Source organism: Cucumis melo, chromosome 2, assembly GCF_025177605.1.
Source record: "Cucumis melo cultivar AY chromosome 2, USDA_Cmelo_AY_1.0, whole genome shotgun sequence".
NCBI lineage: Eukaryota > Viridiplantae > Streptophyta > Magnoliopsida > Cucurbitales > Cucurbitaceae > Cucumis > Cucumis melo.
The window spans coordinates 18,118,359-18,136,946 of record NC_066858.1 but is presented as its reverse complement, the minus strand read 5'-3'; the positions used below and the strand labels follow the sequence as shown (position 1 = coordinate 18,136,946).

The following is an 18,588-nucleotide window of genomic DNA, read 5'->3' as shown; positions in this document are numbered from 1 at the left end:
ACATAATATATAACGAAAATGAGATTTTGGAAGGGTCTTCTTATCTTTTCCCATGAACAATAATAAAATACTTCAGGCTGTGTTTCTTCATTAAAAGTAAATAAAACAAAATCAATCACGAATAAATTAATTATAAACGACCCAAAATCATGCCCTGTTTCATGGAAGCCCACTGACTTTACTGCAAAGGTCAACAAAATCGCCCAGAAAATTTAGTTGGGGAAGGCATCACTTAAAAACCTTATCATTTATTTCTTAATATAAAAGACTGGAAGTAAAAAATGTCAGGAAAGAAAGATTTTTTCCTTTTGCCACATTTACACTTCATAAGAGTACCCCCCAAGCCCAAAATTCAAATAGTAAAACTATTACAACTCATCACTGTCACTGCATTTAAATTTCTGTCTTCTGAGTTCATATCAGGAAACATGTTTTACAACATATCACTTGTGTTTTTCGCTTTAAAATACTTTGTTTAAACCCTTTTAAAATCAAATCGTCACGGGTAATCTTAGGTTTCGTGAGGAAGAAGGGTTCTTCTGCCTAGATTTGACCCTTCTGCTACTTGGTTTTTGTTTCTTTTTAAAAAAAACAGAGTTGCTGTTTTAGCACTCTGCAGAAACACGTATGAAAAAAACCAAGTGTCCCCCATTTATGACAACTATGATCTTCCATTGATTTTCTTGTCCTATAGAAAAAAATAAAATTAAAAATAAACAAAACCCATTTAATCTAAAATTAAATTTGAGCTCCAAATTTTGGACTTTTTTCTCTCTCTCTGTTTTGAATCCTCTCTGTTTTAAGCTGCCACGAAGTCAATGCACCGACTCCTCTGTTTCTATTTCGTTCAGTGTTCTGTTTCTTCACATGGGGTTTGGTATTTCTCTACAAATTTTGTATGTCTTTTCTCTTTTTTGTTTGTACTTTCATTTTTCCACCTATTTCTCTTCTGGGTTTGGTAAGTTTTCTCTGTTTTAGTCATTTTTCTCTTCTGGTTTTGAATTTTGCAAGAAGATCAAAGGAAGATAGCTTCGTTTTTCATATCAACTGTGTTCAAATCTGCTTGATTAAGTTGTAAAGTTTGAAAATTTCAACCTTCTCCCCACGTTGTTGTTTATTTTGGCTCATCTGATGAACCGTTTTGCTTTGTTTTCATTTGAACACTGCCGTCTGAGCATTAGAGGATTGTTTATTTTTTAAATTAAAACCGTGGAAATATTATAAGGGAAGGGGGAAGAGTAGAAGCTGATTTTTTTGATGTAATTTCTCCATTGAATAAAAATGCCTCTAGACAGTGTAAAATCAGTAGTTTATAGATCATTTATCACATGTGATGATCCAAAAGGGGTGGTTGATTGCAATTTAATGAAGATATCCAGAGTGAATTCTCAGAAACTAGAACAAAAGATTAGAGCCCATAGGACAAGTAGGAATTCAAGTAAGGATTTAGTATCTGATGTAGAGAAAGAGGAGCTAATCTCTAAAGAAATGAGAGAGAGAATTCATGGCCAATCTTCTATTTCATTCATGGAGGTTTGCCAGGGAGCTGAGAAGTTGAATCATATGGTTGGTTCATGGTCTAAGGGAATGAGATCTGAGAGGAAAACAGAGAAGATTGCTGAGGATTTGTTGGAAGAAACTTCAAGTTTAAGAGATTCACTGATTATGTTGGCTAAGTTGCAAGAAGCTTCGAATGAGTCGATGCAGTTGAAGATGACATATCCAAAAAGTTTTTCTTGTCATCTTGAAGATGAATGTTTTCCAGTTGAGGTTCAAAGATCAAAGCTTTCTACACATGGTTCTTCCAGAACTGGTGCTGATGAGGTCAAGAAGATGATTGGAAACAGCCCAGTGAAGCGAGATTCTGTGCGTAATGTTACAGTTGGTGAACGTAAATCTTGTTTTCGTGATATAAATTCCAACTCGGGGTCGGAAATCTCATTGACTTGCTCCAGCCAATCTTCATTGATTGATGATAATGTCAACTGTTGTCACGGTACAACATCTCAACAGAAGAATTTGAAACGTAATAACTTGATAGCTAAGCTTATGGGGCTTGAAGAAATTCCATCAAGATCAATGCAAATTACTCCAAAGAAAGAGTTCGAATTTAAAAAAGTCTCTGGTTACAAGACATCTCTCTTTGGCATCAATGCAACTTTGAATATGCCCAAGTCTAAATCTGTCATCAACAAGGAGGATCATCAAAAAGGAACCTTGAGAGAAATACTTGAAAAAATGCCTGTCAACAAGCTTAGAGAGAGTGATTCTGATATAGAGTTTAACATTCATTGCTCAAATTCCTACAATGATGGTTCCAAACAAAGGTTGAAAGATGGACGGCCAATTGTATTGATAAAACACAAGCCTCTCCCACCTGACGAATTTGAGGAACACCGAGCACATGTCTCCTCAAAAAATGATGCTTTTGACCAAAAAACTAAGCTAAGAAGTACGAAAAAGAAAGAACTTCAGTCGGCTGGAGATTTTGATTTCCATGGTGGAATTATGAGTTCAGATAAATTGCACAGGAAACAAAAGGGGCAAGGGAGTCCAGTCAAACAGATTGCTGAGGAAGGAAGAAAGCTGAAACCAAAAAAAGAAGCAAAAAAATTAAAAGAATGTACTGTTGATACTAAGAAAAAGACTGCAGAGAAGTTGAAAATATTTAGTCCAATGCCTGATATGCCCCATGAGAAAGAACCAATTGACAGGAAAGTTCTTTCTTCAAAGAAACTGACTAAACCAGTGGAAAAAGAATTTTCAAAAGAAAAAGTTGTGTCAAGACCACAGCATCAAGAAAAAGTGACATCCACTAATCCAAGGAAGAACAGAACTCATAAACAACGTAGCTCCATTCAAGATCCTGTGCCAGAACGAGCAGTGAGAGCAATATCTAACAATCGCGACTGTCAGAAAAAGGATGAACCAGTCCTTTCCCATTCAGAAGTTAATTCATTTGTGAGTTCTGACCTATCCTTTAACTTTTGGTACATCAAACTATTTTTCTTTTATGCTTCAGTATACTTTTTCTTCCCTTGTAAAAGGAGAGTGAAGCAGTGTTTATCTTACAGGCTCACATGGTTTGTCTTACGAATGAAATTGTTGATTTTCAGATAAATCGAAACACTACTACCCTTATGGCTTTAATTACTATGGAGAACGAAATGGACGAATGTGATACAAAGATTATAGGTAAATTTTCCATCACAAATAGGATTAGTTGCAATGTCTACTGTTATTGACCACAATTCATCTTAAAGGGAAAGGGAAACGTTCATTCTCTATCCCCATACTTGAATCTCATATATCTTCATCCAAGAGAGATTTTTAGTGAAATTCAATAACTTTGCCTTCCTAAGTAGAACAAGTACTTGGAATTGTCTAAATGTTTGTGATTTATACTTGGTTCTCTCATAAATCTTGTAGAATGCTGCAATGAGAACCCTAACTCTCTCTTGCCATTGAGCCCCAAACTCGATATCAATACAAGTACTGTTGAAGAAATTGATCGCAATGGTCATACTGAAGCACATACCAAAAGCTGCAATCAAGGGACCAATCTGAAAGCATTACTTTTGAAAAGTTCATCATTCCTCTGTCATGCAGGGGAGCTTTATGATCTCCATCTAAATGGTAGAACAATGCTGCAGGCAGCATCTCGCTGCAATGATCCCGAATCCCTGAATACGAAACTTTTTGTAGATTGTGCAATAGAACTCATGGACCGTAAAGGCCATCATAACTTACTAGTAGGCAATTCTTTATTACTAGGAGATAAGAGCAATACAAAGATAGAGATTTCTATAGAAAAACTTGTTGAAGAAGTGAACGACGACATCGACACTCTAACAAGTTACCAAACAATTTGTGGCGATAATCTTATTGTAGATACTCTATATGCAGTGTTGAGTAGAGACCTTTGGTGCAAAGAAGTGATGAATGGAATGTGGGATATTGGTTGGAAGAATGGATTTTCAAGAAGTGAAAGTGAGGAAGTGGTAAATGATATAGAAATGATGATTTTGAGTGGACTAATTGAAGAGTCCTTTACATAACATCAGAAAATTGTATCTTCTGTATTGTATATACCAGAGGAAAAAAAACTTTCAATTACTACACCTAAAATCTTTATTCCAATGCATATTTGAGAAAAGAGTTGACGTGACACGCCAAAAAAGGTGCTGCTTTTATTTTGCCAACGGAATCACTAGACAAAAGTCTATTTCAGAAACAAACTACTTTACTCTTTGTAATAATAATTTCTATTTGAGACATACTATTTCAGTTAGAGTTACATATAAGAGAATGGTTGAAATAATAGACAATGAAAATTTTCGAATAATTATACTGTAGTAAGTTTAAGATTCGTTAGTGAATTATAATAGTCAATTTTAATACCCAGAAGTGTTGTAAAAGAAGTTGAAAAAGAGATGTTAAGCACTGAAAGACTTTTCAAATTAGTCGAATGAAGGGTGTGGAAGTTTGATAGCATTTGTGATCATTTTTTTTGGGAAAATAAAATTGAAGGGTTCAATAATGCAAATTGAAATGATTGATTTGAGATTGCAAAAATACAAAAAGTTCACATACTCAAACTGACCCAACGATTTGTGACGTTTATGCAGAATAACAATGATTCCCTATTTCCCATCCCACACGCCAGAGAAGGCGACCTTTGTTCTTGTGGCCCTCCAAAAAGAAAAATTAAAAGTGTTATCCTTTGTTCTTTTGAGTCATCGTCTACTTCATCATCTAGAGTTAATAGGATGCTTTAGCTTTGGGAAATTGCGGTAGTGACCTTAAGAATATGATATTGTAAATATAATACATTGTTTCAAAATTTTATAAATATGACAAAATTTTCGTTTTTTAAAATATTTTACATTTTAAATTTATTATTATTTTTCAATTATCTTTCAATAATTTATTTCTTTTTCCTTTTTAATGTTTTAATCCTCTCTTATTTCTTCTTCTTCTATTTTTTAAGGCTCTAATCATCCTTTTTTATATGAGAAAAACAATTTGTTCTCTGTCTTAATCTTTATTTTAAAATATTAATTGCAATATGAAATATAATGGTCGTTGATCATAGTAATTTAACTTCGTTTGTGGTTTTTTTCTACTTTCTTCGATGTGTATTTTTAGTTGAATTTGATTTCATATGATTTGTTTTATTTTTTTTTTTACGTTGGTTTTATTTTGGTTTTACTTTGTATTAGTTTTGTATATCAATGTTGTGATATACTTATATTGTATGCATTAGTTGGTTTATCTACTTATTACGTAATTTTTATTTTTCCAATTTTTATTAAGTATAGGAATGATATAACTCTGTGTAACATTATCAAGTATATCAACAATATATTATTAAAGCATATCAACATATTAGTAAAGTGAATCATTATCAAGTATATCAATCAAGTTTACAAGTGTATATCAATAGTGTATCAAGTGTATAAGTAGAACTTCAAGTATATCAACTCTATCAGTGAATCATAGTACATGTATATGTAGTACTTCAGATGTATCAAATATACCACGTGTATCAAGTGTACCAATGAAGCATAACAAGTTTATTAGCAATGTATGAAGTGGATCGAACTAATCAATGAAGCCTTTACATGTATCGAGACATAAAGGATATCAAGTGTATTAAGAAGAATCAATGAAGCCTTTAAGTGTATCAATGTGTTCCAAGTGTATCAAAGAGTATTAAGGGTATCAAAGAGTTTCATGATGCATCAAGTGTATCAAGGTCTAAAGGTTATCAAGAAGTGTCAAATATATGTCAAGGGTATCAAGAAATATTAGGTATATTAGGTGTATTATCAAGTGTTTCAAATGTATATCAGTAATGAGAGCATTATATTTGTGATATTTTACATTTTAATTATATATGTGAGCTAGGCTTTGTTTTTGTTATTTTTGCAAACAATAAATTTGTGTATTATGGACTTAATTATTATAACTTGTTTTGCTTTTTTTATTTTATTTTGTGAATACCCCTTTAGCTAATTGAGTAGAGTTAATAAGTTAATTTATAAAATTTTCTTTTTGAATTGTAAATTGTAAAATAGATTTTCAACGTAAAGAGTAGATTAAAAGGAAAAGATAGAATTATTCCATAAGTGTGACAAATTCGAAAATTAGTTGAGTCAAGATGCATAATGAAACCTTTAACTAAGATTCTTTTCTTCTTCATATTTCTTTGAACTATTTTCTTTGTTATGCTCATTTATTATTATATTTACCTTTTAAAAAAAAAATTACAATCTTTACTTACTTTTTCTTTAACTAAAATTATTACCTTTTACTTTGATGTTTAACTTGAAGGTCTTCTTTGCTTCTTTAGTTTTCTAAGTAAACTAATCTCGTTAAAATTGATTTACACGTCTTTTCATAATTTATAAATATAAACAAACGATTCAAAAAAATTATAAAATGTAGAAAATTTTTAGATCATATCAATGAGACACATACCAATAGACTTATATTAATATTTATTGATGTTATTAATAGAAACTGATAGAAGTCTATTATCCACTAATATCTATATTGATAAAATCTGAAATTTGGTTATATTTTATAAATTTTTTCATTTACGATATATTACTTATATTTTTGAACATTCATGATTTTGTTGTGATTATTTATTTTTAAAACAAATATAAGTTGGTTTATTTGTAGGGATGTTACTTTCCCAGTTGGGATGGAGATCAAGGTAGAGACATCTAGGCAGGAGATGAGAGAAGGGGAAGCAAAAAAATTCTTCGAGAATTAAATGGGGACGGGGAGGGGACCCGTAGGCTTTTTTCTTAAATTTATTATAATAAGAAATATAAGTAAAATCCTATTTGTATTACTAATTAAAGATTCTAAAAAATAACCAAATATTTACCTTTCATAAAAGGATCAAACCTAAAAATGTAATAAGTTTTTATTTCCATATGTATAAATAGTTTATTTTGTCCAAATACTTTTTAAAAACAAATTTGAATGAAATTGAGTTAATAATTATAATTGCTATTACATCACATATTCACCATTTTTTTTCTTTTGTGTAAATCAAAAGGGTACGAGTATGAATCTAAATTGGAGAGGACATTGTTATGAAGGGTATTCCAAGTTCAAATTAGTAATTATTATATATTTATTTAGAAATATTCCAAGTCCAACTTCATTGTTGGACGTTGTCAAACTCTAGAATAAACTTTCTAAAATGATACATTTGAGAAGAAAAGGCAAAAACTAGTTTTGGAAACCTCATATGAATTGCAATAATAATAAGAATAAAAGATAATATAGATGTGTTCATATGATGAAAAATGAAGAAAGTAAAAGAGAAAAATGAATTATTAAAAAACATACATAGCAGAAGGAGAAATTAAAAGACGGATCACATGTGACAATAATAATACATACGCAACGTACGGTGGGTTTGTTGTTGCTCGTCGTTCCATGTAAATTTTAGGGATAGAGAGGGGGGGCGAAAGAGAGGAGAGCAGCCCTAAAGATATGAATTAGGAAGGGGATTTAAAGATGAGAAAATTGAGAGTTTCAAGGGAAAAATAAATGAAAGTGCCCATAGAATGAGTGAAGAAGCAGCCGAAATTAGAACCCACCACGCATTGCCAACCACTTCCATAAGTACCATCAAAATCCTAATTTGAATTGAAAAATATTGATGAAAAATTAAAATGAATTGTAATTGTAACAACCAACGTAACGTACCTTCTTGATATAGGAAGCAAGGGAGAGGAAATCGGAGACGTCGAAGAGATCGAGGGCGTGAGAAGCAGAGGCCATGGCGTGCATCTGCATTTTTTCCGACATGTCGGTTTCTTTCACGGTGGCCTTCCCTTCCAACATCTTTCTTCTCGATCGGATTCAAGATGATGATGATGATGATGATGATTATTATTATTATTATTAATTATATAAGTGGAGAAACTAAAACAGGGAATGGAAAATCTGTGGTGGCTGCCAAATCGGAATGGAAACAGAGATGGAATTATATATTATAATTATATAGGCGAAAAGGGTAAAGCAAAGCAAACAAAAACTCTCTTGTCTTTCTCTATTTCTACAGTGACTCCTCCAAGCTGACCGCTGTTTTGCGTATGAAATAATTCCAACCTTTTTCTATTTTTCTTATTTTATAATGAATATCTAATATTGTTGCAAATTTTACAACTACAGGATTCCATTGTTATGAACTCAACTAAAGACACTAGAGATTAGGAAATCATCCAAAATAACCAGTATTAGTCTTTACTTTTCAAAATAACACATCTTTTTTAAAGTCGTCAAAGGTACTTCTTCTGGATCCTTTTCCAGCCAAATCAACCCCTAGATTTTTACTCAATTTTGATACTCCTCAATTTGCTCACGTGTACGTAAATGAAAATAAAATTTACAAAAACGACCTCAATGCCAAAAGTATTATTGTATTATTCTTTTATATCCTTTTCTTAATGAAACGTAAAACATGATTGGCTTACTCAAGAAGATTTCACAACAACTCCTCAAAAACTAATCTCCAAGTGTGTTTTGGTTCCTCTCAACCCTCACATTCCATGTTTTCAGGAAAAATCAATAATTTATGTTTGGCTTTTCACTCACATAATCTTGGTGACAAGTCATAATTCTTAACTAGACTTATTTATATTTTCCCTGAGATTTAGTGTTGGGTTTGAAATCTTTGTCGAGATTTGAATGATTTTGGATTGAGAATATCTCGTTTTCCCGATATTTTGATTGATTTTATTAATTTTTTATAGGCTTATGTATTTTTTGTAGGATGCCTTGTATCTTTGTTGGGTTTTTTCGGTGAATGGAACGAGAATGAGAAATAATATGTTGGAGTAAAAATGAAGCTAAGGGTTGATTTTGAATGTTGGGATTTACATGAAATTTATAGAATTAGTAAGATAAATTTCACTAGGTTTAATTTGGTTTTAAGATGCCTGTCCAATGTGAAGCCTTTTATAATCGTTTAGTAATTTGCAATTAAGAAGATTTTCAGTTTTTTCTAATTGGCAATGATGTGTCTCAATTTTTTATTTTCATTTTGAAGATACCAACCCATAAATGACCTAAGATGTTCATTTATTCACATTTGAGCTTCAGTTTATCCTCAAATACAATGTGGGTTTGAATGGGGTATGATCTTTGAATCCTCGGGCTCATATATAACGTGTGTTCGTTAGAATCGGAAGATTGATACATATAGGTTAGCCAACAGGAAACATGTAGACATATCAGAATCTGTGTTAATAATCATGAGTATGTATATGATGTGGAGATATCATTGGATTCTATTGTCAACATTAACAATGGAGATTATGGAGGTATCTGAGGCACGTTTTAATGGTCATCATGCAGATAATACTAAGAATCTTAAATGTTTTTTATTCAATTATAATATTCATATTCATTTTCGATTCTAGTACAATTTATGCAATATTAAATTACGAAAAATTCACAATAAATTAGTAAACGCCGAAATAAAATATTAAATTGAACAAAAATTTAAATATGATTACGGAATAAAAAAAATAGTAAATATTCATAATACAGAAAGTTAAAAAATTTAAACAAAGTTCATAATACAAACAAAAAATAGTAAAATGTTCCAAAAAAAAAGTACACAAAATTCATACAAAATAACATACGTCTCTTAACAAGTCTCGTAGCCATTCTAAACCGCGGTACCTTAAATGATACAAAAGTGCCAATATACGTGCCTAAGTTTAGTACATATGCTTATCATCACTGAATAATGTTATTTCAAGAACTTAAGAATAATGGAAATATATATACGTACCGCAAATCTAGGGATCATGTGGTGGTTCTTGCTATGCCCAAGTCATGTCTTCTATGAGCTTTTGCATTTGTTCTACTTGTGAAGCTAACATATCTTGCTTTCTTGTCTATTCTTCAATCGCTCACTTAGCTTCATCAAGCTCAGCCCATAATTGAAGCTTCGCTGTGGATTGCGTCGAGGTCGTGGCACTGCTCGCACTGGTCGTTTTGCAGGTCTTGGTCTTAGGTCCCTAACCAAGGTCTTTTGATGAGTAGCTCGGTCATCTACCCAAGACAGTCTCGCATATCTTGTTTTCAAAAAGTGGTTGAGAACCCTCTAAGATAGGTTGGGACTGAAGTTTCAACATTTAATTATGCAACAAATTTAGAAACTAAGTTAAAAGTCACAAATAAATTAAAGAGGACAAATAAGGGTAGAAGTATTGCTTCATGGATAACTTACATGCACATCCTCTGTGGCCTGAGATACAAAAGTCTCGTCTCGAACTTGTGTTTTCCGAAACAACTCGACATGGTCGACCGATTCCCCACTTTCCTCAGCGAGCTTGTGCTATCGTTGTAAAAACGACTTCGACTCACTGCTATGATTGTAAGGTTGCTTCTATTTTAGCAACCTTGTTGGTTCGTGATTGCTCCTGCATGAAAACAATAATATTCTTTATTTCTTATACATATTAAAAGTTGAAAACATAATTAACCATTACAAAGCGTTTAGTTGCTCACCTGGAATGCACAACTCATGTAATGATCACAGAGGTAGTGTCAATCCTCATTACGTCCTACAAATATGGGTCATGCGTTGGCACATGCCGCCTTAGGGTCGCTGTACTTTTTGAAATGCTTGTGACAGTCGCCCCTGAACTTTTTAAAGGTACTAAGCATTTGATGCTCAACGAACCTATTCATTTCTTGATCATTGAAACTGAGCACGAAAAAACACTACACATTACAAAAAACAACACATTATTAGCTTAGTTAACTTAAATATGTTTCAGATAAAAATAGAAATGTGTAGTGGGCGTATTTGTAGGTCACCCTTGACGACCTCGATGTATTCTATGCCTACGTCCGCCCACCTAATGCAGTAGACTGGAAATATCTTAAACACACACACGTCTATTGCCTGACTGAAGCAAACAGTGTATAGTGAAATAGGAGGTTGGTTATAATAACAACCTTGAACCATCAATTTGATAAACTATCCTCTAAAGTTTATTATTTGGTCGCAATCAATCCTTTTATTAAATCAATTTTTATTTATATTAATATTCACATGGATAAAAATGGCAAACTTATCTTATTAAAGAAAAACACAAAGATTGCAAAGGAAGATTTACATTGAAAATTAGAATTTTATGTATAAAATTTAATAAGGGGTGAATCATACCAAACTACAAATTTTGAAGAAAAAAAACAACCCATAACCTCTCCAATGTAGTTGGGATTTGAACGAATGTGGGAAGGTGAAGAGACCAAATCTTTAGACGATTCTAAAATTTGAAGGTAAATACCACAAATCATTTGACGATCCATTTAGTTGAGCTATTATCCATTTTAGATAACCTATGTATTGCAACAAATTTGGACAAATCATTTGATTGATTTCTTTGGCCAAGCTAGCTATTATCAATTTTGGATGACGTTGCAACAAATTTGAAGATTTAACTCTTTGAAATTTCTTTCGTTCATATTTTTAGATCTTTAATACCTTGGTCGATAGAGTGGAAGGGAAGTCCTATCAATCTCTAAACCCTCCCTAAGATTTGGTTGGGGTGTACTTTCTCCCGACAAATAATCTAACCATGATAATTGAATATTTTGGGATAAGATGCCTTGTACTCTTATCTTGTTTTTTAGATGCATGTAATCACCAAACACAACTCTCTTGACATCATAACCCTTGCTAGCTCATTTTTAACATATATCGAACTTATGACCATTCTTTATCGAGTATTCTCTTAAAGCAGCTCTTAACTCACAGACATCATTCCTAAAGATAATTTGATTTCTTCCTTCAACATCAAAGTGTTAAATACAAAAAATATATTTTTTTTTATTGTACACCTTCTTCGTCATATTGAATTGGTGAGCTCAAGTCTCTAAAAAAAAACCTACAATTCGACTCATCCAAAGCTCTGAAAAGATTTAACTCATTAATAAACTCATCGTTAAATCCCTCAACGTCTTCAAGATATCTTTATCATTCAACAAAAAATATAACCTTCCAAAATTCATTCCTAGAACAAAATAATTAAATTTTGTCCATTCTAATATACCTACCTCCATTATCACTATGTAATTTTAGATATGAACATCATATAAAAAATGCATTTATCTCAATTTTGCGCATTTCTCTCACATATGATGCTTTGTCCTTTCCATGTAAGACAAATTGACCTCCATAATGTATACACACGGAGAAGAGGTAATCCACATCTATGAAATGCATGAAAAGTAAAAATATTCCATCCAACTAGTAACTGAATATAAAAAATCATGGAATATCAAGAATCACGTTCAAACTCAAAATTTATCAAATTTCATCCAACCATTAGCCGAACAACTACATTTAGCAGTGAAAAATGTTGATTTTATCGTAACTAAAAGAAAAAAAAAATGTATAAAATTAGATTTTAATGGATTTCTGGAGTTGACAAATAAATACAAACTTGAAAAACATTTCACAAGTTTGAAGATGAAAGTGATTGTTAGTTTGTATTTAGGATTTTCATTTATAGTTCTAAAAAAAAAACTCTACCTAAGGTGAATGATCGCATACTTTTCATTTTTTTGTTAGCTTCTAGACTTTTAGAATCATCTTTATTCTGATTCAAAGATTTAGTTACTTCATCTCGCAAGTTTATTCAAATAGATTGGAGATCGAATGCAATTAGAAGTTATGAGTTTTTTTTTAACAAAATTTATCTACAAAGGATTTACTCAAATTAGTTTTTAAGCCTTAATCCCAATTTTCAAAATAACTCTTTCTCCCCATTTTTTTTTTTAAATAAGACAAGTTTCTTTCTTTCTTTTTTTATCCACGTAAGTTATATAAATAAGAATTGATTTTTTTAAGAAAAATGATTGATTGCAACAAAAAATAAACCGAAGGAAATGATTGTGTTACTGTAACCAACCCTATAGAAGTTGGTTGGTGCAATTTTTCATTACGTTTATAATATCTCTAAACTTTCATAAATTTGAAGAAAGCTCATAAACTTTTAAATATTCTTTCTAGGCGATGTATTTAAATTGTCTTGTACTAGAAAATATTAAAATATATTAAATAAAAATCTATTTCTTTTATGACTGAATTTAGTTGTGTAATTGATAATTGATTAAAAGGAGAGAGAGAAAAAAAAAGGGAAGTAAAAGAAATGGTTATAAATTTATAATATAATATATAGTCAAAGAAAGGTAGCACTGTTTGGACAAGAGGAAAGATATTTGAAATTACCATTCTAATTTCTATTTTAATTCAATCTCTGACTTTCAACAAAGCCTTCCTTTGCTCCCAGTCTTTGGTCTTCGGGGCGAAGCTTCTTAAGCTCCACAACGCGGTGGCTACCGGCTGCCGGTGATGGCCGACGACAAAGCGCCGATCGCGATCGCCACCAGAGATAGAGAACGAGATCTAGAGCTTCTAATTCCCGTCGCTTCCTCTCCTAAGGACGATGCCTCTTGCAAGCCCTCGTCATCTTCATCATCCTCGCAACAGACTGGCCGCGAGGTATTCTTCACTTCTCTTTAATTTTCATTTCCTGATTGTTGGAAGCTACTCAGTGGTATTGTTTGCTTGTTGTTTGATTGAAAATATCTGTGTGTCGAACTCTATTTTAGGTTCAGTTTCGCTTCTTTCTAATCATTTCAATTATTTTCATTCGTCTTTTTCTTCTCATGCTTGCTATTGCCTGGTGGATTGCCTCTGTCATGGTGTGAGCATGAGCTGATATTTATTTACTTTAATTGTTCACTCTACTATGTTTTGTGCTTTAGGAGTTTTACGTATTTGGAATTCTCAAGGTGCTTCTCCACTGTAGGGTTTTAAATATTCAATTGATTAAATCAATATTTCTGAAATTGTGGCCATCAATGGACTTCCTATCAAAGACGGAGTTTACTTAATGAGATAAGAAGCTGGTTGGAACTGTAGCTGAATTGATCTCAATTTTGTTAATTTTTTTTTTAAATACGCATCTTTTGATGCATCCTCCACATGTCAGGAGGACTAGGACTCTTCTCTCTAAACAATCTGTATTTTAATCTTTATCACTTCCCTGCCTTCCCTAAAGACAGTTCCATATTGCCGAATTTAAATTCCTTCATTCATTTGTAGCTCTTGAATGCATTTACACCCGTTACATGCCACAAAGAAAATCTCCAAACGGGTCTTCTGCTTGAAGTGGCGCCTGAAATCAAAATGATGAAGATGTTGATCAACTTTCTTTCCATTGATTCTACTCAAGCAATTACTGTCATCTTCTTTTATATTTTTGGCATCTTTGGTTCTTTCCGTGTAGCGTATCAGATATTATATTTCAGATGCCTTGTGGTCGCTCTTGTATGATTCAATCCATGAATTTGATCTGTCAACTTGAATTTTGGATTTTGAAAAGTAATTGACGGGATGGAATCACATGAGTACGAATGAGAAAAAAATAACATCTTTTGAATATCTAGTATACATCCTGAATTCTGCCATGAGGTACGAATGTATTAATAATAAATATAGTGGAATGGCTATGGATGTGTTCAACACCGAACTTAATTAGCTGAGGGAGAATGTTGAAATCTTTTCTTGCTATGCGTCAAGCGTATGTTGCCTTTTCTGCATATAAAATAGGAATAGCCAATTACTCGTTATTTAAATCATCAATCTGTATTATTTTCTATCACCTGTGGTGGGTTGAAATATCTACTTTATCTACTGTGCAGACATTTTACAGAGTCTTTAGGAGCTGGGCCTCAAAAAAGTTCATGACCGGATGGTTTGTTATTTATTCTTTTCTCTGTATTTTCTGCCAATCAGTGTTTTTGATGCTCAGACAAAATGTCATATGTTCAGTTGATATTTGGTAAAGTTTCATGCATAAGCATTGTAGTAAAGTTTCATGCATATGCATTGTAGTCAAGCCATCATTGCTAACATTGCACTTTCAGGCTGTTGTTTCTAAACTGCACTTCAAAATTGCTCTCTTTCACAATAGAGCTGTTAGTTACTCAGAAATTACGTTTAGCAGGGTGATAAGTTTTTAATTGGAAATTATGTTCCTTTGTTTTCATATGAACGTGCTAGGGTTTCAATCACATTTGTTTGTCATTGTGCTAAGTACTAATTGATGATAGTGTTTTAATATCTTTACACCCTATCATCTGGCTGTTTTGCAGTGTCATTCTATTTCCAATTGCAATAACTTTCTATATAACATGGTGGTTTATTCACTTTGTGGATGGATTTTTTTCTCCGATCTACGCTCAACTTGGAATTGATATCTTTGGTAAGCAATCTTTATCTCTTAAGAGCTAACACTTCTTCCAAACCTGGGATTTGATGTTTTGGTGCTATGGGGATCTCAACCTAGTTGAGATGTGCGGGTGCACCTCTTGATCCCGCTTGCTTTTTGCTCTTTAGGCTTCTTTATTACGCTCATTGTATCTCTCTTGTACTTTGAATTTCTATTATTAATAAAAAAAAAATCTATTTCAAAAAAAAAAAACACTTCTTCCAAACCCATTCAATCCATGCGGAATTTATTTGATATGAATTTGATCTGCTACCTACAAGTACATGAGTGATTATTTTTCTTTACCTCCATTAACGTCTGTTTTCTTTTTGCTCTTTTGCCTCCCTCATATGTAGGCTGGTACTATTGACGAAAAAACATTCAAATGCCCATTTTTCCAATTGATTAATGAGCATCTATTCATTACAACAAACCTATTAAATTGTAAATTCAAATTTCTTACCATTAGCTTATTCTCATTTCTTGAAAAGGTCTTGGATTTGCAACATCTGTAACATTCATCTTCCTTGTTGGGGTGTTCATGTCATCATGGTTGGGTGCTTCTGTTCTGGCCCTTGGAGAGTGGTTCATCAAGCGCATGCCATTTGTTCGGCATATTTACAATGCTTCTAAGCAGATTAGTTCAGCTATTTCACCAGGTACAGCTTTCATAAGTATATTTGTTTTTAACATGGTCAAGTTTATGTATGAACCATCAATGGTCTTGTGATTATCTATTAGATCAAAACACCAAAGCCTTCAAGGAAGTTGCCATCATTAGGCACCCTCGTATTGGTGAATATGCATTTGGGTTCATCACTTCAACTGTCACTCTTCAGGTATGTGCTTCAATTCTTTGGAGAAAATTCTGCCTAGGAGATAGTTTGGGGACACCTGGACTCATCAACACTTCGATATTTGTTGGATATTTAATAAACCTCATTACATTGTTTGTGTTGTATATTACATCCTCACAGACAATAAAAAGGTGTTGATGTAATTTGATAAGAAATGTAGGATTTTCTTATTGAATCATATAATTGCAAAAATAATTGATTTTGATAATTCTTGATAGCACGACTGATTTAATGATTTATATTTTGCTGGCTGTGGAATGGAATCTTCCTGTTCATGAACATTTATTACGTTATATCCTTGCATTACATATATTCATTGGATCATTCTACTTTGTTGGTTCCATACTGTGTTATCTCTTCTTATAAGTTGTATTTTAAATGAAAATGTTATAATTTAAAATGCAGAAACTTGGTTCGTAAGAAGGACCAACTACAACCAATAATACCCTTGTTCCACTTGGACGCACATGGTTATGTTAAGCATGAAATTCATTGCCACTAGATATATTCAAAGGATCTTTCTACTTTGTGTTGGTTCCATACTGTGTTATCTCTTCTTATAAGCTGTATTTAAATGGAAATGCTATAATTTGAAATGTGGAAACTTGGTTCATAAGGACCAACTACAACCAATAATACCCTTGTTCCACATGGACGCACATGCCATGTTAAGCATGAAAACCATTGACATTGTTAGACATAGAAATATGTTATATTGAATAATTTCTTTATTCATATCTTTTGTAGAAAATGATGTTTTGTTATCATATCTTTGTATCATGTTTTTCGTACTTCTTTTGCATTGTATTGATACATAAGAGTTCATTTATTTTTTAAGGTTTTCGTGAATCTATAATTATATCTTGGATTCTTAGTTTTGGTTAAATCTTTATATTTAAAAACTTTCATTGTGTTGAAAATTGAATGAACGGGATGGGCTGCCAACAATTTATAGGTAGCTTTAAGCAGTGTTTTTTAAAGCGTGAGGTACGTTATGAGGAAAAATGAGTATTTCTTATCAAGTGTCCAATAAAAGAGTAACAATAAATGAATTAGTAGTTTGAATAAGAAGGTAATGAAAGGTTTAAAAAAAGAATAAAGGTTCTATTAGAAACCGGAGAAAGTTGAACAGTTTCTAAGGATATCTCTTAGCTTCTTTTTAAAACTTAACAAATAAAAAAAGGGCTTCATGAGGCGCTGAGGTCCATGCCGAGATGAGCTTTTCAGATTAGTGGCCTAAGTGAGGATTAAGTTGCCAAGTATGCTTATTTCAATTCAATATATGCTAGAGAGTAGACTACTTCTATTTTCTTTTGATTATCTGGATAAATCCATATGCACTTAACTTAAGTCATGTCACACCTTTTGCAATTGGCATAAATTATAATGTACTGGTGCTGCAAAGCTCGATATTCTGATCAACCATTTCCCCTCTAAATGCAGAGCTATTCTGGAGAGGAGGAGCTATGTTGTGTATATGTTCCCACCAATCATCTTTACATTGGTGATGTTTTTCTAGTCAACTCTCAGGATGTTATTAGACCAAATTTATCAGTTCGAGAAGGAATTGGTAAGTTTTTCTTTTTATGTCATTATCATAAGAATCACCTGGACAGTTTTTCCTGAATTACGCAAGAACTAGATGCCCCTCATCTCATCCACCAAAAATAAGTAGGGTTATCTTTCTTTTTAAGAGGACGTGAATGGTAGCTTTGTAAGAGTAAATAAAAACGAACTCTAATTATTTAAATTGCAGAAATCGTCGTGTCTGGAGGCATGTCGATGCCACAGATACTGTCCATACTGGATTCAGATATTCGACCAATTGATAGTAGAAGATTGACTAGAAGCTGACTCTGAAGAGATTTACCATTGCTGGCTGCTAACAATCAATGTATACGATCTTGGGGACAACACTGCAGTTGTCGGAGATTCAGAGTAGTTGCCGCCTTCTGGGCATCAATACCTTTAGCTGGTGAACCGTATTTATGGTAAAAATTTGATTCTGGTAGTTGAATTTAGTGTTATATCATCAAATGTTGGGTAGGGGTGAGAATACTTGTTGATCTAGGATAGGAATTGGGTGTGCATTAGAAATTTTAGCTTCGTATTCTAATTCAATCGAGAATGTATACTTTCTTTTTGATGAGTCGCATTGTTCAGTTGCATCAGATGTATATTTGAGGCTGTACATATTTTGCACCAACATTTCTATGCTTAACTTTATTACTTTTTTTTTTTTTTTTTGAGTTTAGTGTTATATCATCAAATGTGGCGTATATTTAAGTTTTATGAAAAAAATTGCCATTCCAGATGACTGTATTCGTGGACAAAGAATGTTTTATGAGACGATAGCGCTTTTGGACAAATAACATTTATAATGAAAATGTGAATAGAAT

At 32.5% G+C, this 18,588-nt stretch overlaps 3 protein-coding genes across 4 annotated transcripts; 2 read left to right on the top strand and 1 right to left on the bottom strand.

Annotated features, from left to right (window-relative positions):
* Positions 1–299: 299 nt before the first annotated feature.
* On the top strand, positions 300–4,214 carry LOC103500989 (uncharacterized). Its single transcript, XM_008464464.3, has 3 exons — positions 300–2,961; positions 3,117–3,195; positions 3,430–4,214. Exons 1-3 carry the CDS (start codon positions 1,282–1,284, stop codon positions 4,056–4,058), a joined length of 2,388 nt encoding a protein of 795 aa, XP_008462686.1. The 5' UTR covers positions 300–1,281; the 3' UTR covers positions 4,059–4,214.
* Positions 4,215–7,329: 3,115 nt separating this feature from the next.
* LOC103500988 (dynein light chain 1, cytoplasmic-like) lies at positions 7,330–8,023 on the bottom strand. Its single transcript, XM_008464463.3, has 2 exons — positions 7,735–8,023; positions 7,330–7,664 (listed from the first exon to the last, which is right to left on the bottom strand). Exons 1-2 carry the CDS (start codon positions 7,870–7,872, stop codon positions 7,524–7,526), a joined length of 279 nt encoding a protein of 92 aa, XP_008462685.1. The 5' UTR covers positions 7,873–8,023; the 3' UTR covers positions 7,330–7,523.
* Positions 8,024–13,257: 5,234 nt separating this feature from the next.
* LOC103500987 (protein LIKE COV 1-like) lies at positions 13,258–18,433 on the top strand. 2 transcript variants are annotated; one of them, XM_051081806.1, is made up of 8 exons: positions 13,413–13,558; positions 13,825–14,389; positions 14,764–14,816; positions 15,217–15,326; positions 15,824–15,991; positions 16,074–16,171; positions 17,633–17,759; positions 17,946–18,433. In XM_051081806.1, the coding sequence occupies exons 2-8, from the start codon at positions 14,249–14,251 to the stop codon at positions 18,041–18,043; spliced, it is 795 nt and encodes a 264-aa protein (XP_050937763.1). In that variant the 5' UTR covers positions 13,413–13,558; positions 13,825–14,248; the 3' UTR covers positions 18,044–18,433. The 2 variants fall into 2 exon arrangements, with proteins under 2 accessions (XP_008462683.1, XP_050937763.1); XM_008464461.3 differs by lacking the exon at positions 13,825–14,389 and having other exon boundaries at positions 13,258–13,558.
* The last annotated feature ends 155 nt before the right edge of the window (positions 18,434–18,588 follow it).